Raw genomic sequence first — 23,161 nt, forward strand, 5'->3', positions numbered from 1 at the left:
ATAATTGCTGGGTTTTTTCCCCGAACTTGAACTGATCATTTTCCTTTTCTCTTAAACTCATAACCATGAAGCCACATCATTAGTCCAAATTATTCTGAGAATAAAGCTAAAAGTTAATATACTTTGACAAAATTAGCCACTGCTTTAACAATAAAGGGGGTATCGTGCTATCCTTCACTTATCACTATTCTTAAATATTTGATATTAGATAAGACCTGGAGAGAAATGAAATCCATAAATTGCACTGTGGCATATTCTACAAGCAGGCAAGAGACTTTAAAGAAGGTGAGACAGTGCTATAAACCAAAAGTCAAATCAGAAACTGAACCTTCATTTTAGATTCCTGGGCTTTTTAACGCTCAAGATAGACTGCAAACATTATTTTAACATTCTCTGTTTTTGTAAGAGTACCAAGAGAGGCAGAGACAATTTAATACAAGCTGAGTTGAACTGTAGTGAAGGTGTTTCCAGGCTATGTTTTTAAGAACATACTTGAAAGACTGGCAGAACAATCCAGTGCTCTAGTATTTTCACAAATTCAAAACAATAAGGTACTTAAGACTCTATTCACACACAAAAAAATAGAAAAAAGAAAAAATGGAGAGGAAAAATGGAGACTTAAATATCTCTAAGTGGAAGAAACATTTCCCATTTCAACTTTAGCACTTTACTACTGACATACAATGAAAAAAAGTGCTTGTATATAACCCAGCCATGTCAGCAGCAAAATGAATCTCCGGGCTGTGCAATGATCTAAGAAAATCTGAATGGGCATATGGGAACAGCTCATTTTGCAAGACCTCCGAAACCAACCTACTGATAAACACCGGAGGGTGCCTGACTGCCTGAATACTCACATGCTTATTTGTTGTTATTCTTATTCATTACTGAGTCATTATTATTATTTAAGTGCCGACAATGCACTTGTGAACCAGAACAGATGCAAAATATCCTGTGCTAATGAGAAAATCAAAGCCTTTCTCATATTAGCAATTTCATATTATAGGATCTCTTTATTTTTGCCAATAAAGCACAAAAGTAATTAATACAGCAATATTTTCTTATTGTTCATGAGTAAAGCAAGTAAAACTGCTCAGATTCCGCTTTGGCTCTCACCCCTACCAGCACAAAATACAATAAATACTATTGAAGAATTCCTACTAAGACAGCTGCCAAATAAAATACAACAAAAATCTCTCATAAAAAGCTGTTCTCTGTTTATTCAGAGATAGAGTCAGTACTCCTCACTGAAAATGAACAGTGTGGCACTGCTCTTTCATATTTAAATACTTAAGCTGTGTCTTCTTGCTGCAACCATCTCACAGGATAAGTTTTTAACTGGAGGCTGGAAGGTGACATTAGTACTCAGTGTATTACCAAACTGTGGGTCCATTCTTGAATAACAATTAGAACAATACATAATGAGCACACACTTTTCACCCCCAAAATTATGCTACTATATGCACGAGGAATCTGACAAATACTTCCATTTAAATAGTTGTGCACACAGATGTCAGGTTTGGATATTCTCTGATAGCAGCAATAGATGTGGGCTGCTGCCATGTCCAGCTCCAGGATGACACCTCCAGCAGTCCAGGTTTGATGTGAAGGAGGGTGGCTGGGGAAGGCTCCTTGCAAAGTCCATCTCCCCCAGTGCTGCTGGAGCTGTGTCTGCTTCTCATTCACATGGTTTTTAGGCAAGGTCACAAATACTAGAGCTGCTTCATTGTGTGCAGGTAACCCTACAGCAGAGGATACTTAAATTTAGCTGAGGAAGTTTCCATTTGGGTACAGTGCCCCTTATTTGCCCTCAGCAAATCAACCTGTGCATTATCCCCAGATTTGGCTCCAGAAACTCTCCACCTCAGCAAACCTTACTGCCCTTTTGAGGACCATTCTGCATCATGGGAATGCATATGACCAAATCACTTCCGTGAAAAGTAAAGGGTTTTTCCCCTTAATTTCAGTAAGGAACATTATTTAAGCACAAAATGACTCAGCTGTGAGTGCAGGGCTCAGCAGTGAGCACAGCACTGCTGCAGAGACACTGGCCAACCCAGAATAAAGCTAAGCTCTGCTGTCACTTCTCCTAAAACAAAGCATGAAGAACAATATGTGAGTCTTAAAGTCTTGTTCAAGAAGCTTGCTGGAGTCAGAGACAGGCCCAGTCCTGTGCTGAGAGTCAAATGTGTATAGTTCTGTACAAACTCTTTGGCAGGCCAAGCCCAGCACAAGCCCCCCTCCCACTGTGTCTGCAACCAAAGCTTGCAGGAGGATCCCTGACCTAGAGAGGAGCCTGACCACTCGTTTTATATCAAAACACTCCTATCAAATCAAAGTATGTGGGCAAAGCAGACCAGATTTAAATGACAGAGCCAGTTAAACTAAAATATGTATCGATGAATGAAAATGTGAATGAAGTTTTGTCCTCAGCAAGTCTTCAGAAGGGGGAACTGAGATCCTCAGAAGCTGCCTTGACTAAAAAGACAACTGAAAGAGCCGGATAGTACCTTCTAGTTCAACACCAGAATATAAGACAACTTCACATTCAGAAGGCCAAGTCTGGCCCTAAACACTCAAGAAGATTAAATAAAAATTGCAAGATCCTTACATACAAATAAGAAAACATCTATGGAAAGATCTACTGATACTACTTTTTGAAGGTCTGCAAGTGCTAGCTGTAACAGCAGCATCCTGTCAGTGACACACATTTCAACAAAAGGAATAAAATACACAAACAATAAATAAACCCCCCTGCAAGAGTGAACAAAAAATGCCTAGATTTCCATTAAATACTAACTTAATAAAATCAACAACCATGCATCTGAACCAGAAGAGTGTTTTTAAAACCAGTGGAAGTGTGACAGATGAAAGACAGCTGATCACAAGTGACAATTCACACTGAAGTCCAGAGGAATGCTTCAGGCTTAAGTCAACACCCGCCCATCGTTCAGCGCACGCTCGGTGCCCAGTGACACAGGCACAGCCACACTGAAGGGCTGGGGGTACTGGAGCACCTGCTGAATTCTGACACACACACACACACACACGTGGCCATGCTGCTACAAGCCATCACTTTCAGATTTTTGACAGTCACCCTTTGCCCACATCCCTGTTTGTTCCTGGCTGGGTATGTTCTTGGCCAGAACGTTTATAGCCCCTGGTATTATCCCTCCAAAGCCGTGACGCATTCTTAACCACAACTCTGAGAACACACTGACATTATAATATACAAACATGTACGGAAGATATACACACTCAGACACACCAGGGGATAAAACAGACTGGGAGGAAACGAGGAACTTTATGTTACTGTCTTTTCTAATGAGATAGAAAGTGGCAGATGTAAAGATTTCATTCAACCGACAATCTCTTTTATGATATGAATAAACTACTAAAACAGATTTAATCCTTTATAAAATCAGATTATAAGAAGCAGACAAAATCACAAGTTTATTCAATACGCCATCTTATCCAGTGTGACTAATGCATTATTTGTATGAAGTTAAAGTGGCGCGTTGGAAAGCTATGAAATAAATCAAATGCTCTACTTTATGTAATCTTAACAGACAGATCCCATTAGGATTCTACTATGCATAGCTGTTGGTTAAAATCATTGACCAGTATCCTTATAAATTAATCAACTGAGGTAATGCTGGCTTGGCTGTCATCATTTATTCCTAATCTACATTTAGAATTCAATTCAACTTTTCAAGCCCTTTAGAACACGTTTATCAATTCTCTCCCCTTGCTTCAGACATCAACCTAACCAGTAATTGTTTACAAAAGACCCAGTACAATGGAACAGTATCTTTTTTGTTCCTTTTCTTTCCACAGACACCAGAGTGCATATAGACACTGCGTTATAATTAGTTAGAAAGATATTAAACCTTAACCAAACATTCTAGCCTGCCTCAATTTTTTGATGAGACCTTTTATCATTGAAGTTGAATTTGCAGGCAGCTTGTGTGAGTTTACACAAGCGAGAATCATTACAAAATCTAAAATAACCCTGATCTGGTTGAAAGGCAGCTAGCAGAATATTTTTGGTTATAGATACATAGGAGGAAAAAAAGCCTCCTAGATATCAGGTTATTTGTGGAGCTCTAATGTGTTTTCAAACATATGACTTCTGTGTTATGTCTGTGTATTTTATGCAGTTTCTAGTCATGTTTGTTAGATGTCTGCATGTCACGTACTACAAGATTCATGAGCAGTCTACAACCAGGCAAAATTCTCACACAACAGCTTGTCTTGGGTAATGGGGAAAGAAACGGCAGAGTGAAGTGACAGGGAAGTGTATTATTTATTATCCTGATGAGGATAACACCTAGTCATGGTCTACGATCCAAACATGCTCACTGTCCTGCTGACAGAGCTATGATTCTGAATGAGAGCACAGGTGTTTCCCTACACAAATACCAAAACTCTCTTTAATTATATTCCCTTATCTATGATCCCTCTTTGGGCACACTAAAAAACAGTCAGTTTGGGCAAGGGCTCTTTAAAGAGAGAAGGGAACACTGAGCAGCAACAAAAACATTGCAATAGATTGCATAATATTTCTGGAGCTCTACCACAAAGTAGGTAAAGGTCATCTGCTCCAAAAATGAAATGAGAAAGAAAGGGAAGCTGTGGCTAAGTATGGTTTAGAGTTTAGTAAATGAATGAAAAACTTCAATCAGCTGCAGTGGCCTCCAGCTCAGCCCTCTAGCACAAATTTACTGGCCCACAGACAACTATCAAAGCCACAAAGACAATGCTTCCAAGTATGTACAACACTAATCATCTCCCTAATTGCCTAAAAATGATACACAGGATTTCAACAAAATTTGTTCCCTTCTTCAAAGTACATTGTTAATTTCATAACCAAATTCCAGCATACATAGTCTATTAAAACACATATATGAAAATACCTCCTACTTTTCAGGGACAAAAATAAGGACCATGAATTGTTTTTCCTGCCTGATTTCCCTTGAACCTTGAAAGAAAGGACCTTAGAATAAAATTTTGCCCTGTATTCTTTTTTTGTCCAATCACAAGGGTGTACTTTTCCTCATGCTAGCTGAATGCAACACAGTAATTTGTATCCCCAAGTGGTATAAATAGAAAATATGCTCAGTCTAATAACATATGTGAAGAAAACTCATGCCCAGGGTTAACCAACAAAGCAGCAGCGATCTGCTAAAAACAAAGGCAGCTGGCTCAAAGAGCAACAATGCTTCTGAAAAACTGTGGATGTACTATTCAGTGAACCATCCAAGAGATGACGTTTACTTATGCTACAGCTGCATATACAAAGCTTTGCTATAAGATCTGGTCAATGACAAGTCTTCTGGAGTAACAAGATGGTTCTGTCTCCAAAAGGTCCGTGGCCTTCACTGTCCAGCTATACTAGCAGGGCAAATTACATGAAGTATACAGACTATAAATAAATTCTGCCCTTCAGAAGAGTTCTCTGCTTTGATTATCTTCTCTTGCACTGCCCAAATCCCACCATTTCTCTTTACAGGCTTGCCTTACCCCTTCTAATATATCTGCCTAGGTTTCTGTCTTCCTCTATCACCGTAAACATTCATAAACATTAAGGGACTTAACCTCATCACATCCCCACAGAATAGGAAAATATACCCATCAGACTTGGCAAGCAGTGAAGTGGAACTCAGCTGCATTCCTGACCAACGATGAGTCCTGGTGCAACTCACTTCTCTCTTCCCATTCCCCACTGTGTAAGGAGGGGTGATGACAATGACATCTCTGCATGTCTAACAGTAAAAATTGGAGACATTACACTTCTCACTTCACAAAAGGAGGTAAAGCAGAGACAATCAGTATTGGTTGAAGGGTCTCTGGCTGGAAATATCACCCCATTTTTCTAAACATGTGCCTGATATCATCAGCACAAATGTTGCATCCAACACAAGGATCTCTGCATATCAGCTATGGCACAATCAATACCATTTGCTTTTCTTGTAGGTAACACTGTAAAGCAAGACAGTGAAGGACTATGTAGCTAGAGTGAAGTTCAGAATAGAGAAAATGTCAAAAGCAGCTCCCAGCTGACACCCAGGAAGATGAAAAAGTGAGCAGAAAGACCAGATAAAGGTAACTACACAGCTGGCCCTTCTCTCTCATGCTTTGCACCTGAACAAAAAAAAAAAAAGAAAAAAAGGCAAATCACCACAGAAGTAAATACTATTGCCTCACTTTTGACAGATACCAATGACTTTCCAAAGCCACAGTACCAGCAAGAGAATCCATGTTCTGTTCCTCAAAATAGATATTCACCTTGATTTCACAAACTTAAAAATTACAACCCTTTCCAGTATTACCAAAAAAAAGCAAAGTAACTTAGTTCCTTCTCCAAGCAACCACTAGCCCTCAGCCACTGGCCAATGCCTCAATTCCTTCACCTACCCCTCTTCAAAGGCTTGGTGAAGACAAATGGGCTTTCCAATGTGTAATCAAGCAGAAAGCCATGATAATCAAAGGGAACCTTTTTTGAGTAAATATGAGCTCCAAAGCCATTGTCCTCTCCCACAGAGGAGATCTACAAAAATGCTTACTATAGCATACGCACAGTATTCTTTCCAGCTCTGCCTCCCTGCTGACCACCAGCCCCAGGGCTCAGTCCACATCCCATTACAATTGGCTTCACCACACCCACTGACTTGTATTGGAACTCTTTCAGGGACCCTAACTAATGAGTTTTTAAACACTTGTAGACAGAGAAGATAATTCCTCATCATTATTCTTCATAGGAAACACCAGGAAGAATGTCAGTCCATTGTTCTACAGGAAAGAAACTGGAAGAAAAATCACCCCCACATTCAAAAGAGCAGCCCAAAGTTTTCATACATGAACTGGCTGCCCCCCAAGCTACGGGGGTCTCACCTGAGAGTTCAGGACAGGGATCTAAAGCATGTGCAACCTTCTGATCTATTACTCTGGCATGTCTGCACACTAAGAAGTCCACAACCAACAGACATATAATGTTCCAAGACAGTATTCTCAAATAAAAGCCTGGCTATTGACAGCAGCAGAGAAACAGACTCACCTAAACACCACATTACTGCAGGATCTCAGTTACCCTCATGACATGAGATGGAAATAAATAGGAATGGGAGACCTTAATAATAGTTTATATTTAAAGCCTTGCATTTGCTTTCTCTACTGACAGTTGTACGTTCTTTTCCCTCACAAGAGAAATCTTGACCTAAACCAGTAATAAAGGACAAAAAAAAAAAAAACAAAACGAAACAAGTAGACTTACATAACATACTGTTACCCTCAGACATAAAAACATTTTAAATAAAAAAAAAACATTCCATTTTGAAGCCACCTTCTCAGCACAGATGATAAGCCACCAAGGACTGCTCTGCTTTTACCCAGTGTTACTCTCAGGCGTCTATCACTTTGCAGATACTATCACCTATCAAAAGAGCCTACACTTGAATGTCCAAGAAAACTTTTGAGCTACAATTGAATCCTGCCAACAGTCCATGTAAATGAAGTGCCAAATGGAAAAAGCATTAGTCTCAGTAGTAAGGCTTCTGCAGGTTTGAGCCCCAGGCACTGGCAATGTAGAGCTACAGAATTTACTTATTCCACAACATCATGTACACCCACAGCATACAAAAATAGCTATTATAATACTTGTCAAAGGAACAAGTCAGTGATTTTTAACTTGGTGCTCTATCTTGTTTTCTTCTTTGCTGGTTGTTAATACCCCACCCCTATAACTACATATAATTATGAGTGGGCTATTCATGTCTTACTATAACTGGTAGCACCATGCAGCATGTGAGTCAGGAATCTGAACTGCTGACTACAGCTCCTCACTAAACAAGTCTTACACACCACACATAGTAAATGGCATTCCCTATTCTCTGCTCCACCTACAAGGAAAATCAGCTTCCAGTTGCGGTATCATCTCCAACTCTCCTTAAAACTCACCATCGCAAATCACATGAAATAAGGACTCAATTATAATCTCCAGCAAAAAGACACAGATCAACAGCTGAGGTCACAAGGAAAAAATGTTTCAAGTGAGAGTTTTCTTCTCTCAGTGGCTTAATCTGAATATATTAATAAAATGTTATTAAAATATTATATACAATTTTACTAAAGAAACTACAGACTAGACCTTTGCTTAAAATTCGTAACAATTTATGTCGTTGATATGCTATGTACAAGTTGAGAAATAGTCTCTTCATGATAAAACACTTTGTAACAGCTGGGAAGTTAACTGCAGGAAGTTTTGGGTTATTCCCTTACCTCAGCTCTCTTGCTCCACATTACTTTTTCAGCACTATGAGCCCAACCTCGTAAACCCATCAAACTGACTGCACTCAACAGCAGTCCTGTTGAAATTTAGGAGCAATATACAATTTTTATAAAGTTTATTCGAGACTGGATTCCAGTACAATGCATTTGAAAACAAGCCCTCGAGCTCATTCCCACACAATTTCCTCACAAACAAAGATTTAACATCATATGCCCTTAGCAAGAATCTTTGGTCAAACAACTGTCTCATTAGAAGTTATTCAAGATGGAGCTTAAAAGCTACTGACACACACGCTGCCATCCTTCCTCTCATTTTTTTAATCTCTACAGTTGTCCATTAGTCAGGAGTAATGTACCTTCTGACCTCTGACCAAAGCTATTAGAACAATTTAAACAAATATTTTGGTTACAAAGCATCAACACAGAACATTCAGTAACAATAAAAGGATGAAAGAGCTGTCTTTTAGAGTCACTGTTGTGACTTCCTGACCATGTTATATTATGGAAGGTTATACTAACTTGACATCTTATTTGATTTACTATCTTCTTTTTCAATGCTTAAGAAAGAATTTGCAACATTGCAAAACCCAGAGTTGCAGCACATTTTCAGTTTTCAGTGTTAATAGATATTTGATGGCTTTAGAAAATCCATTCTGCTAACTGCAATCAAGAGAAAAGATTCAAGCTTTCCCCTCCATTTTTCTTTTCTTTCCGTAAAAGAAAGGCAGTAAATTTGAATTGGACAGGTTCAGAATTGGGCTCCGAGGAGTTTTTCCACATGCATAGTATTAGGCATGCGTAGAGAGCCTTGCTGATCCTGGTCATCAGAGAGTTGCTCGACATTTAAAGAAGTCTGCCTTTTGGCCAAAATGGACAAATCAAGGGCCCTCTCAAGTCAACTGGGAGCATCTTCACTGGCATCACCAGCCATTGACTCACGCTGAGGCTGGAGGAAGACATGGGTTCTTCATGGTATTTATTGACTATGCACATTTAACAAACATTCAGGAACCAAATCCTTCGAGTCCTTGACACAAAAATAATTTCATTACCTCAAACTAAAGGCACAGGGAAAATACAGGAGAGGGTCTTCTGGTTAGATGCTGATTCTAAATGCTGCATGGGTTTAAGGCATAAAATGCTTTTTACAATCCCTCTAGATTTTTTTTTTAAATTATTATTTGCATTATTTCTGACTACCCAGTTATTGGTGAAATCACATAAAGCTGCTGTGAATTTCAGGGAAATAGATGGCTACCATACAGGCAAAAATAACATACGCACAGTATTCTTGCGTATTTCATTACTTTATACATCAAAAACTGGGGTTTAGTCATTAGTAAAACACATTGAGCATTTTGGGAGTGATCAGGAATTCAGTTTGGTGAAACTTAACTCTTGAAATCAAGAGGTTTTTTTATAGGATCTCTTGTGTGCTTAAAACGACACACGTGTCTATGGGCTCTGCTAAATTAAGGCCCATGTGCTTTTTCTAAGTCTAATACAGATTTTATCCCATCTCACCATATTGGGCATTTTTCTTTATCTAGATAAAACCAGAATTTGGGCCTCATCATACAAAAAGCATCACAACACTCCTTTCACAATGCTGGAGCGTATTGTCACAGTCCTAAGAAGCATAAAAAGACCAGAAGTGTTCATCCATTTTCTCAAAGACCATTTTGTATATTTAAGTTAATAATTTTCAGAATGTCACATTTTCCACTCTAAATGGTTTAGAAAATTCCAGGTTGCAGAAGTACTCTTGTCAGACAAAAGAAATAATTTTGCTTTACTGAAGGACCTGCATCATAGCACCATCTTTTACTAAGAAGAAAACCCCAAACAATATAATTGGCATTCATGTACAAACTGCTTAAATGCTCTCAAGTTCTGCCGGGCTTCAGAATAGCTGAACAGTACCTGAAGTATCTACTCTCCATCCCAATTTGTATATTTTAAAAGGCATTAAATTCTTGAATGAATCATTAGGAAAACAATTCAAATGATGTTAAACTGATAGTAATTTTGCCTCATAGGATAGATGTGAATTTAATGTTTGCCAACAGCCAAATTCTTCCAAGATTTACACTCCATGAAGTTCAACATCAGCCAGGGAAGAATTACTAAATCAGGAGGTACTTCAAGTACAGGTTTTGGCCCAAGACTATTTTTGGTCTTCTTCAGCTGCTTGTTTTGACAGCATCTAATCCCCCTCACACACCCACCAGTAGCCACACAATCTATCCATTTACACTTTCAAAGCAAATTGAAAATGAAACATTCTCAAATAATTACTCGTGGATGTAATACAAATCCAAAAAGTAACTGCAATTCAACTGTAATATTTCTTAGGGAAAAGCAATGGACAGGGAGAACAATCTTACAGAAATCCATTCAAAATGTGACTTTTTCCTACACTAATGCTCTCACTATCACCCCACAAAAATTAAAATTAAAAAAATAAAAATGAACTATAACTCCCAAAGAGCTTATCTACTCTATTTCAAACATTCCCATCAGAAACACAACACAGTTTCCACATTTAGAAGACTTTTCATTTAGTGAGTTATTACAATCCCTGGTGAAAGAACAGTAACTGAGAAGGTCTTCTGGAGGGGCACAAGGCAGAGAGGGAAGCAGGAAGGTGGGTGAAGAGGGGGAAATAGCCAGGGCTGGAACTGAAACAGTTCACCTTTGTCTGGAGAGCAGGATCACCCCCTCCAGGTTGAGGATGATGCTGAAAGAGTGCGCTGCTGTGGCATGCAGTGCGTTTCTCCATTCACACAGGAGAGGAACCTGGCCCACAGATGGCCTGTTCTCAGCTTTGTCAGCCACAAACAGACCTTTGAACTTTCTATTTATATAACAGTTTAGTGAGTTTAAGCCTCTTCCTGTATAACTGGCAGTTTGCTGGTTTTGCTGCAATTAGGCTACTTGTGATACATAATATAAAATAGGAAAAACCAAGAGGCTTGTTTCTCTGCAGGGCTAAGTCTTCCTCCTTGCAACCACACAGCTAAGACAACACTGTTACCTGCTCATCTTATTTTACCTTGCCAGGTTTTGATTTACATACCTCAATATGCATTTTTCTGCTAAGTATTTTCTCAACTTCCACTTTTTTAAAGATTGGAGGACTTAAAAATATTAATACCTATAACAATCAATATAACATAACCCAAGAATTTTTCTGCCTTTGTTTGTGCTAGTGAGGAGTATATATTCCAGGGTGGTTCGGTCTTTGTTGGGTTTTGTTGTTTCCCAGCTGCTGATTAATGACACCACCTTACTCCATAAGCAGGTTCAAATCTAGCCACATGGTCCCAGGCCACAGCAAGATTTCATTTACTTGGTTACCACAGACAAGCATGGAAAGTGATTTAAAAGATGAAATTTGATTTTTAACAGCAAGTGGTCCCCTTGGTGCACACAGGCATTCAAGCTTTTCATTATATCCATCTCCCTTCCTTTCTCCCTCATAGAATGCCTCATATTAAATGCAAGCCCAGGTGAACACTTCCTATTCATCCAGGAATCATAGCAGACTTCAGCTTTGGCCCTTTAATCTCATCCAGTGTTTACATTTACCTAAATTGTTTTGGGTATTTTTCTTTTTTTTTTCAAGTCTGCAAAAATATCCACAAGGATATTTGTGGCCTCATTTTACACATTGTACCCCAGTGTTAACAAAAACCCCACACCAACTCTCAGCTACCTTCCTAATCACATTCTCAATGAAGGGTCAATGAAACATCTCATTCTTGTACTACTGTGATCTCTCCTAATATGGGAAACTAAAGGGCTGATTCTGTAGTTTGTATCATCAAGACAAAGCTCCACGAATCATCTGGAAGGCCAGGTGAGAATTTCAGCACATGTGCAGCGGCACTGCACACTGTAACAATCACAGCTCTTGACAAAATATGTTTCAAGAAAGTGACACAAAAATGTACCTCCATTGGAGGTGGGGGGAAATTAACTGTATTTTTCCCATCAACGAGTAACTTTCACAAAGTCATTTCCTGGTATAAATGCAAGGTAAAGAAAGTTTACATCTTTTCATCAGATGAAAAAAAATTCTGCTTAAGCTATAAATATTTTTTTAATATATTTCTCAGGCTAACGATGTTTCTGTTGTACTTTGCATGCAGATAATACAAACACCCACACACACAGTAGGCCTGAGCTTGCCTTCTTGGTGATTGCAGCACAGATTAGAAGTTTTGGGTTTGCAAGGAATGCAGAAGAGGGTCCCTAATTGCCTTATAAATGCTTGTGAAACACGTTTTACAAAGGCCAGCTCACAGGCAGCTTCGAAACACGAAGGAGCAATTCACACATCACGTTATATGTACTTATTTGCCAATATTACAAAGCAACCACACCATATTGGGTACACAGACAAAATTAATAAATCTTGATGGATGTGCATGCATATTCCTGGGTGCGTGGCGATGATGTATGTATAACATATTACATACATACACGTGTTTGTGGACAGAGGAGCTAAATTTAACTCTCTGTAAGCTATGCAACTACTTGTCAGAGACAAAAATATTTACATCTATAATAAAAAACATGTCACATTTGTGTAGACATGTAGATTATGTACCCACATATTATATATGCACTTACATATACTAATTGGATTGCTAAAAGCTAAATGCAACTTGATCTCTGCAGTGTGTGTGAAAGCCTGCGCAACATAGAGAGTTTGAGCAGGTATCAAACTGTTTGAAACAGTCAAAGTAAAAATGTCTGTCCTCATGAACCCTAAAACTATTAAAAACAATACATTTCACAGTACAAAAAACAGCAAATAGAATTTTAAAATGAGAGGCAGTATATTCATATTTTATGGAAAATCTGAGGCACGAGAGTTCCCTTCATTCTGATGCACATATCTAAATCCACATAAAACCATAGTCAAATGAAAGTAAGTTATTAAGCAAACACTAAAACTCAATACCTATAAATGCTTAGTATTTGAACTACACCCACATATTGGGTTGTAACAGCTTCTATTAAATTAATGTTACCCACATTATAAATTAGGCAAATTGTATGCAAATATTATTTGAGTGGTAATACGGTGGTTATCAGTTGTCTGCAAAATAAATTAGTGTAGCAGAGTAAAGATAGCGTAGTAGAAGCATAATATTTAATTGAGCACTAATTTTATTGTGATTATTACTTTTAAATAACAACAGCATGATTATTAAAAAGATGTAATACAATGGATTATGCAGAGCTGATAAAACACGCACATGATCCAAAACGCCTGCTTACAGATTAATATTGATATAGTGTAATTTATGGTTGCGAGGATTTACTCCCAATTGCTGTAAAATGGAACGTGACAGGTATTTGGTTCTGATTACTATGGATTTGCAAGTATAGCTGTTAGACCGTGTTTGGCAAAATGATAGTCATTAACAAGATATATTACCTTTTTCCTAGACATACCTTTATATTATCAACAAAGTAAAGTAAACCCTCTGCAAAACACGAGGTCCAAATGCACATACATACACATATATAATCTGTGTGGCATTTAGGGTTTAGAATCACAAAATACAGTGATCTCTTTCTTCCTTGGCAAACTGCACTCCAGCCTAAAAGCATTTAACAAAGCAGTACCCAACCTCTGAATTTCCCCATGCATAGTTAAGGAATTATATTCGCTAAATTGAAAAGTAAAGAAAGAACCAATAAAACCAGCCAAAGAATAAGCATAATCTCATTAACCAGCCACAGAAGTGACTAAGTACCTACCCAAATTCTAACTTTCCCAGCTACTTGTCACCCATCAAAAATTCCTTAACATTCACTTTCATAACAAGTTTACAATGCACTTAAACAGATGCACCGAGCATTTTAAGGTCTGCACCTATTTACAGAGCAATATAAACCTAAAATTCCATTCTTTTTAAAAAAATGAAATAAAGAAAAATGATGCAGAGACGGGCAGGGAAAAAAAAAGACCTGTTATAATATCACGGGTACTGATCTTGCCACTTCCAAAACTAACTTCAATAACGCTTCATCTAGAATAGGAAACCAGCAAAACCAGCAACAGAAGCCCCCACACCGATCAGAGCTACAGCCGAACTGTGCCACACAGCGAAACTACAGTTGCGGTTCTCCCCGTGAAAGGAACATTGTCAGTGACAGCAGTAAACACAACATTAGCAAAGCCGCGATCCCGGGGAACATCGCCGCCCCTGCTCGGGAGGGGGCTGCCACCGCTGATCGCAGCCGGCACCCGGCACCTCTCGGCGCTGCCCTGCGGGCCAACTTCGCCCCCCGCCGCCGCGCTCCGAGCGCTGCTCCCGGCCGGGGCCGGCGGCGCGGCCGCGGAGCGCGGCTGGAGCCGGCCGGCACCGGCTGCCCCGGCCGGCCCCGCTGCCCGCGGGCGCTGCGCGGACCCGCTCCCCGCTGGCACCGGGTGCTGCGCCCCTCAACAAAGGCTACAGCACCGGGGGAGCGAGCAGGGAAGGGTAGGAAGGAGGCAGCTGGAAGAAGGAGAGGGGTGGAGAGACGGGGAGGGGAGGTGGTGCGGGAAGGGGAGAAACCAAAACCAAAAAAAAAAAAAAAAGAAAAAATAACCCACCACCCGAAAAAACCTACCACTGCTGCTCTAAGTCCCAGTCCCTGAAAAAGTCGAATAGGTCCATAACGATGTGGTGGGGAGACTCAGAGAAGTGGTGCCCCCTCCCCGCCCCGCAGAGCCGAGCCGAGCCGAGCCGGCGCGGCTATTGCTGGCCGGCCCGCATGGGCAGCGGCGCCGCGGGGAGCGGCGGCCGCCGGGGGCCGCGCGGAGCCGCCCGGGGTGGCGGAGCGCCGCCGCCGCCGCCAGCAGCGCGGCGCGGCTGTGCCCGGCTGGGAGAGGCAGCACAGCGGCGGCGGCGGCCCGGCGCACACACACACAGACGGGCGGGCAGCCTGCCTCGCACACCGCGAGGGGAGGAGCCGGGGCGGCCCGAAGCCGCGGCATGGAGCCGCCGCGGCAGCACCGCCGGGATCCGGCGGAGCCGCGAGCCCCCGCCGGGAGCGCGGGGAAGTTTAGCTGGAAGGAGCAACTGCGGGGACGCGGGGAGCGGCGTGGCTTCGCGCCTGCGGGAGACCTAGGGAGGCCTGGCTGGGGTCGGAGAGGGGGAGAGAGAAGGGGGAATGGGGGAGAATTTTAAAAGAAGAAAACAAAAAAACCCCAAACATACACACACACACAAAACCAGACATCTATAATCCTATCATTTAATTGCCAAAGCAAGCTCCTGCTGGCTGTGTGGACAAACCTGCCTGCACGGACATGGCAAGGCCAGAGCTCCGGGTCAGCTGCCCTGGGAGATGCAGGATGGCAAGCAAGGGTCAGAGCAGAGTCTGGCTCGGGCAGCCCAGGAGGGCTGGATGAAAAAGGCCTTCCCGAGCTTCATGAGGTCTGGATCCAGGGGAGCACCCCGCTCTCCCACTGGGATAATGACCCCTCCCACTTGCCCTGTGGCAGTGGCACAGCTCACCTACGGGCATTAGTCAGGACATTGGTCAGGGGCACCCCAAGGCTCCCTACAGAACCCACACCACTCCTCCACCAATCTCTGAGAGAAGCCAAATCCCAGGCTGCCCCTACTCATAAGCAGAAGGAGTCCCACTGCTCCCTCCATCCCCTAAATGAAATTGTTCTCTACCCAGATTCACACTTTCATATCTGAATTGCCTTCTTAACAGTAACCAATATCTTATGACTTTTCACATCCATTTTATATTTATAATACTTCAAATATATATGCCCACTGAGCAAACAAGTGTATACATTCATTTTGCAAAGACAAGACCAAAGCCATCTTCATTTTTACTCCAGTCCTCCACAGAATCAATCACAGAACATCCCTGCATGCCAGTAAGTCTTGAGGACTTGGTGAAGTTTGAAATTACCCTTATTTTGGTGAGGTCCTGTCTCCAGAGCTGTGTCCCAGCCCCAGGAGACTCACACAGCTGGTCACAGCAGCCAGTTCTGCCACCACAGACAAGGCTCCAGTGAACCCTCTGGCAGGAACATCAGGTGCACACACAGCATTTCCTTTCTTGCATGTGTTTTCACCACTGACTCAAACACACTACTCTGGCCCCAAAGCTTTAAAATATCACGAGTTGGGCCCCTCTCTCCACTTATTTTAGCATCACTGTTGGTTTTAAAGGCCCCATTCAAAATCCTAATTTGTGGCCAATACTTTAGACCAACATGGGAAGGGGAATCACACTTTCAAAATTTCACATTTCTCCAGATGCGGGTACAGAGAGGTTTTTTTTTAACAAACAATTACAATTAATAAAACTAAAAGCCTAGTCTGTCACCTAATCACTTGCATTCAATATCTTGCCTATTTTCAGTACATTGAACTTCAACCATTACACTCAAACAACTTACTAAAAGCACTGGGTGCCACCACAAAAGGTGGCAGTTCTGCTTCCTGTTTTCTCAGAGGTCTTTTGGCTGCCAGCCGGTCACCCCTGCACCAAAGCAGTCTGCAAGAGGCCGAGGGCTCTTACCCAACAGAAAGAAAAATCACTTCCCAGGTATAAGCACCTTCACTTTCTGAAAGCAAACCCTTTTCAATTCTTCAGAAACTACCAAAAGATACACAGAACATATCCTGAAAAGACTTTCAGAACTCATTCCAGCAAAGGGGTGGGAGATCCTTCATCACCAAGCCAACCTGCTGCCCCCATGGCATGCAATAGCAGAGGTAATGGATCCCCTTAGAAGTTGCTTGTTTGGCACCTGGAGCTCCCCAAGCGCCCTCAGGTCTGTGATAAAGTTTGTGAATGAAGCAGCTTTTTACTGTCAGTTTCAAGTAACTTTTTGCAGTCAGTTTCAAAGGCTCCAGGATGCACCTGAGTGTCACCACTGGGGACACCCAGCCCATGCTCCACTGGAGCCGTGTGCTGGACACACATCTGTTACCGCAGGGGTGGAGGGACAGTGCCATGCTCAGCCCTCTCCCCAGGGACACAGCAGCCCACCGCCAGCAGCCACACTTGGCTACACATGGCCAGGACACGCAGCAATGGAGCACGAGCTGGCCTGCAGGAGAGAAGGGCTGGGGACATGTTGGGTGTAGCTGCTGCCCCAGTGCCCGGCTGCTGGCACAGGGATCCAGCACCCTCTACAAGGCCCAGCTCAGGGGCAAACACAGCACGAGGCTGTCCCAGCTCGGCTCCACACAGCGAAGGGTTCATCTACCCGAACTGCCAGGAATAGAAAAACCAGCTGCCCTCGGCGTGACCTCTTTTACAGTTATAGTGGAAAATACAACTGCGGTTCCCAGCACCTGCAGCAGCTCAGAACGGGGATAATAAGATCAGCAAGGCCTCCTGGCCCCGTGCTCTGCGGCCCGGCCCCGCAGCCTGCCTCAGAGGGGAGTGCTGGCTCAGCACGGCCGGGCTCGGCTTTGCCGAGCAGGCTGCAGGCGGGAGCCCTGCTGCCATTCCACCGGCCCTGCCCTGTGCCAGCCGCCCTGCCCGGCCTGCTCGACCAGCCCAGAGCCGGCTCCCTGGTGAGATGCTCCTCCTGGGTGGCTTGGGCGGTTGTCCCCATTTAGGGTTAGAGGAGAAGGAGTCCTGCCTCCTGCCAGAGTGTCCCTCTGATGAAGGAACACATGCCTAGACCCCTCTGGTGGCTGCTGTGGCCGAGGCGTGGGTGGACTCACAAGCTGAAAATACTACTGGAGCTGCTGGACTTGCACCAAAACAGTCAAACTTCCCACCTCGTTCATCAGGTTCAGCAGCAAACAGGGGAGAAGAGAGTTTGAGGCAGGGAAGGGACATCCCAGCCTCATCCTTTCTCTTTCAAACCTACCTACATCCCTTGATAATCTCCTTATCCAAAGTACTTTTGTAATCTGTATGCAAAGCAGCATACAAAGGCAATGAGGAAAGTGTGAACTAGTGACAAGGGCCTGTGTGGTGCTCCAAAGGCCAGGGTGCAGCTGGCACCACCTGCCCCAATGTCCCTGTCCCTGAAGGAGGAGAGGTGGGACTGCCCATGATGGGTCAGGTAGGACAGGCTGAGGCCAGCAGTCCACAGCCACAGCAGCACAAGTTAACTGAACTGCACCCCTTGTGAAACAGCACAGAAACCTTTTCTGCTGAGAACACTCCATTTTATCCAAAGAAAAGCTTATTTTCCGCCAAAACAAGAATAATGAAATCACAGTTTTCTATCCAGAAAATGTTAATGGAAAATTTGTGCCCAGCTATGAATACAGATTGGAGATATTTGGATTTCTGAGGAAAGGAAGGTCAAGTCATTTTCACAGTGTGAAAAATGAAGCTAACAGAGTTCATATTTCTCTGTGAAGCAATGATTGATTTTTCTTTCTGTGCCTCATTCATACAGAACTAAACATGTATAGAGAACAAACTTACACCTTAGATAAAGCACACAGATTACATTAATACATTGACAATTAAGTTAATATTAGCATCTGTTTGAAGGTAGGAACAAGAACATTTAGCTCAACTCTGTGAGAACAGGCAGGAGTTGGCATAAATCTTACATATCCTAAAGCTGCTATTTCACACAAAAAAAAAAATCACCATTGAGATGTGCATACGTAAAGTAGGAACCCATCATGTTCTGCCTCTATGGCTAAATTTCCTCTTTGGAAGTACATAAGGATTTTAGTTACTGAAAGGATGTTGTTACTCAATTTCAAGTGTGTGTGTGTATAGGCAATCTTTATTTTCCTACCATCTTAATTGTAATTATCAACTCCGTGCTGCCTGAGCAATTCATTTAACTGTGCAGAACTATTCTTATTAGAGTTGCTACCCCTATTTTATGAAACAAGATTAATTTAAAACAATAATCACTTATATAAATATATTGATAATGTATTCTTACTACAAGTAGTGGGAATGTTTTCATGTCCTGTTGAATAATCCTTCCTTCAATAAGTTTCTCTAGACTCCTTTAGGAAACATGGCATTTTGGCATTTTTGTTGTAGTGGAGTTCATAATGGCAAGCTCTTACATGTCTTATGTTAGGATGTGTCCACAGCTACCTGCCAGGACACACTGAGTTTCACCACACTCAGATCCTATAAGGCTCACAGTGGATATTAAAAGGTCCCATGATGATTAGATGTGAATTGGCCATTGGGGTTTTCAATTCTCTGTTTTGGTACCTCTCTGTTTCTCAACCATGTGTCACCAAAAGCCCCGGGAATGCCATTCAGGTGATGAGAAAATCCTTCCTGATACAGGTTGCAAACTAATGCTTTCAAGAGGTGCACATTGATAACTCGGCAATCGTGCTAGAAGCGTTTTGGTGCTTAGACTGTGACACTGTGTGACCCTACCTGACCAAGGCACAGCTTCACTCGATATTTTGCCACTGTCAGGAAAATGAAGAGGAAGAAAGGCAACAGCAATAAGATTCCGGTTTATTGCTGTCAAACAGCACATTAGCCAGGCAGCTCTTAAAACACTATCAGGATAGTCTAAACTTTCCAAACCAGGCAAGACAGAGACTATAGTCAAATACTCCAGTAAAGTAACTTTAAACAAGTAACCAAAAAGATCTACTGGAAAGCAGATGCAAATCAGCTGTGAAAAGCAAAAAGGAGAATTACAGAACTAGGAATCTGGAGGGCACCACTGGCCAAAAGTACAGAGGCTTTATGAGAAAAAAATCAAAAGCAACTTGACTTTCGGGTAGACATTTTATTAATTAATTAGAATCATCACAGTTTGATTTTTCTCTGCCATCCATCCCCCCTCTTTTTTGTTACTTTGTTTCTTGTTTTGATGTTTATGACCAATGCTTTGTTTTGCAGGATTTAAAGCAGCTGGTGATCTTCTTCTAAGATTTAAGGAACAAAACTATGTCATGCTTACCAACTGATTGTGAACAATGGGTCATAGGAAGTAGTTGAAGAGTTGGCCAAGTGTTGCAATCCTTTCCTTTAACCAAACCAACTGCTTAGAGCTTTAGCATGGCTCTCACCATCTCCTAGCCTGACACACAGAAACAACCCCTGTAGTAGCTTTAACCAATTGCATGGCCATATGTTCCCTATGAGTGGAACTAAAGGTTACACACAGTGTAAAACAAAACTACCAAACCAACTCTGAAACACAAACGCAGCCAGAAAATTGAAGTGCAAAAACATGGTAAAAAGGCTTTTCACATCAAGCTTCCTTCTTTCTGCCATGTTGCTTTCAAAAGGCAGAAGCACTTTACAGCAATGATGTCTATACATAGTTGCTGAAGTACTATCTTGTCTTCAGTGATTTTTATGATGATATTCTCTAATGCACTTTACAGAAATGTAACAGTAGGCAAAGTTTCATTCTTATGAAGGAAACAAAAAGAATAATATATGGCGCATAGCATTAGCATGGAGGTGGAATATCAGACAACAAAATCTGATCTTGTTTCCTTTCTCTTTTCCCCTTTCTTCTTTTATTCTGATAAGATCACTCTGTTATGTGCATCCTTTTCAACCTCAATTTTCTGGTAACCCTGTGTTAGGAAAATAAGACCTTCCCATCTTCTACTAACATTAGAACGTGGTATCTCTAAAAAACATATTCAGAGCAGATCCCGTGGCTATTCAGGGGACTAACATAACTCAAGGGACTAACATAACATGAGGGACTAACATAACTCAAGCAACAGCTTGGGTATTTGTCTAGATGTTTAATACCAAATGAAGGAATTTGGTGATAAATACAAAGTACTAAAAGGTGCAAATACTGTCCAAATATATAAAGTATATACATACATATATGTGTGTGTGTGTATATATATATATATATACACACACATACATAGTCCATGTGTACAGTGAAGAGGGCAGACGAAACTGAAACTCATAAGAAGAGACTTTCCCCCAGGAGGAGGTCAATAAATAGTTACTGTTTCTTTTCTAGTAAAAAAAAAAAAAAAATCATTTATGTCAAATTAATTGCAGGGTACTTGTGTTTTCACAAATACCTTCACAGTGAAGGTATCTGCTGTTTTTGTTCACATATTTGATAAATTCCACAGTATTTTTGCAGCATTTTACAGGTGCATTGGGGAATGGGGCAGTGGGAAGGCAGTTGCAAAAAAACTAGAAGTGTCAGCTTTCCATGGGCAGACACAGCCCATGAAGGGAGCTTCCTCCAAATATTTTGGCCATTAATGGATAGATCCTATACACTTGTTACATTCTAGTTTACCATGATGTGACAGAAGTTATGGTATAGGATACACCTTTAAGCTATCAGCCCACATATCCATTTGACAAACTCAAACGCTGCATGATCATCAGTGGTTGTGGGTGTTCATACCCTCCCAGATTCTGATAAGAAACATAAGCTAGTTATGACTTAAGAAGATATTCAGGCCCACTTAGTAGACAAGAGCACAAAACTTCCCATTTGCACTCCTCCTAAGCCCTGGAGGACCTGGTACAACTGGTACTCAACACAGAAATAGCATCAGGATTAGAGCATCTGAGATGGTCCTTCAAAGGCCTTTGAGAGGTCTTGGAAAGGTTCTGCTGAGAGCAGTGCAAGACCATTGCAGCAATTTCTTTTCATTCAAGAGATGAATGTCTGGCATATTTATTTCATAAAGTGAGAACCAGTATCCCAAACAAATAGCTAGAATGAGCATTATTCAGTCTTTTTCCTGGCAACCAGCTTAAACGACCGTGTCTTGCTTTTCTGGGAAAGCTGCCAGGTGAGCTCTGAAAGGATTGTAGTGCTGACGGCAGAGTCTGGAGGGCTCATTCCATGTGCTAACCAGAGGTCTGCTAAAATAATCAGGAGGAGGAGGCAAGGCCTTCATCCTGCTCAAGAGAAGAGGGCTGGAACATAATGGCATTGCCGTGGGGAAACCAAGAAGGCTATTAAGCTCACTGGGGCATGGACTGTCTTTTACCATGTGTTTGCACAGCTCTAGCACTGAGGCACCCCAGAGTAAAGTCTTTAAAAGTGGTTAAATGACTTATGCTCTTAAAATCCAGTTCCAAAAATGAGTAGTATAACTTCCATTTACTCCCCTCATTGGGTCTGGGGTGCAATTCCACTCCCACTTGCCTTTTTTCCCCTCATTCCTGATGAAAAAATTATTGCCTAGTCACTTACCTGGTTCACTTGCGACTCCACTGCTTACAGTGACTGTGCCTCATGAAATTATCTCCACAGCTAGAAGAGGGGAGTGGCACCAAATGATGTTTGATAATTTTGTGACATCATCACATTTACTGAAAATTAAATTTTGAGGAAAAAAGTGAATAACCAAACAGAATTCTTAAATCAGAATTAATCCAAGCTACATAATGAAGAGCTGCCAAGTGAAAAATTTGCTACCGTGACTTACATATTGAACTGATTTAAATGACCTAATTTAGAAAAATGCATTTTAGAATGTCATTCTGTCAGTGTGGAAAACTGGTGCTGTAAGAGTCAGTAATCATCATCCTTCTGATAGTATTAATGTGAATTTTCCTATTATATAGTATAGATTATTATCTGTTTCATCCCTAAGGAAGACACTGATATTGACAAAGGGAGAATTTCACTTTGAGTGGAAAAGCCACGCTTGGCAAGGAGTTTAAAAGCAGAATAGTATTTATGTAAATATAATGAGATTATAGCTGATCTCCTTGACGTTATTCTTCCATCAAATGATGGAAACATTAGAAATGTATCTAAACTATGCTAAAATACCTAAATATTGAAAGGAAACCCTACAGCCAGCTACACTGAGGCAACACCTGAAAAGCCTATTGTCCTCCCTGTTAGGAATAGATAACTCTTTGTACGTTGCAGGTGACCAAAACTAAACACAGTTTGTTACAGATAACACTGCCA

General features: G+C 41.5%; 1 protein-coding gene and 1 long non-coding RNA gene across 4 annotated transcripts in view; both read right to left on the reverse strand.

The window, feature by feature from the left end:
* The window catches only part of AFF2 (ALF transcription elongation factor 2), a 323,604-nt gene extending 308,407 nt beyond the window's left edge, over positions 1 to 15,197 (reverse strand). For all 3 annotated transcript variants that reach the window (XM_064426942.1, XM_064426944.1, XM_064426941.1), the window contains exon 1: positions 14,920 to 15,197. In XM_064426942.1, the coding sequence (XP_064283012.1) occupies positions 14,920 to 14,966 (47 nt within the window). In that variant the 5' untranslated portion in view covers positions 14,967 to 15,197. The remainder of the gene's footprint in view (positions 1 to 14,919) is intronic.
* A 7,241-nt stretch (positions 15,198 to 22,438) lies between these two features.
* LOC135304493 (uncharacterized) overlaps positions 22,439 to 23,161 on the reverse strand; it is a 91,392-nt gene continuing 90,669 nt past the window's right edge. The window contains exon 5 of the long non-coding RNA XR_010365870.1: positions 22,439 to 22,551. This is a non-coding gene — a long non-coding RNA (uncharacterized LOC135304493). The remainder of the gene's footprint in view (positions 22,552 to 23,161) is intronic.

This window comes from Passer domesticus, chromosome 7 (assembly GCF_036417665.1).
Source record: "Passer domesticus isolate bPasDom1 chromosome 7, bPasDom1.hap1, whole genome shotgun sequence".
NCBI lineage: Eukaryota > Metazoa > Chordata > Aves > Passeriformes > Passeridae > Passer > Passer domesticus.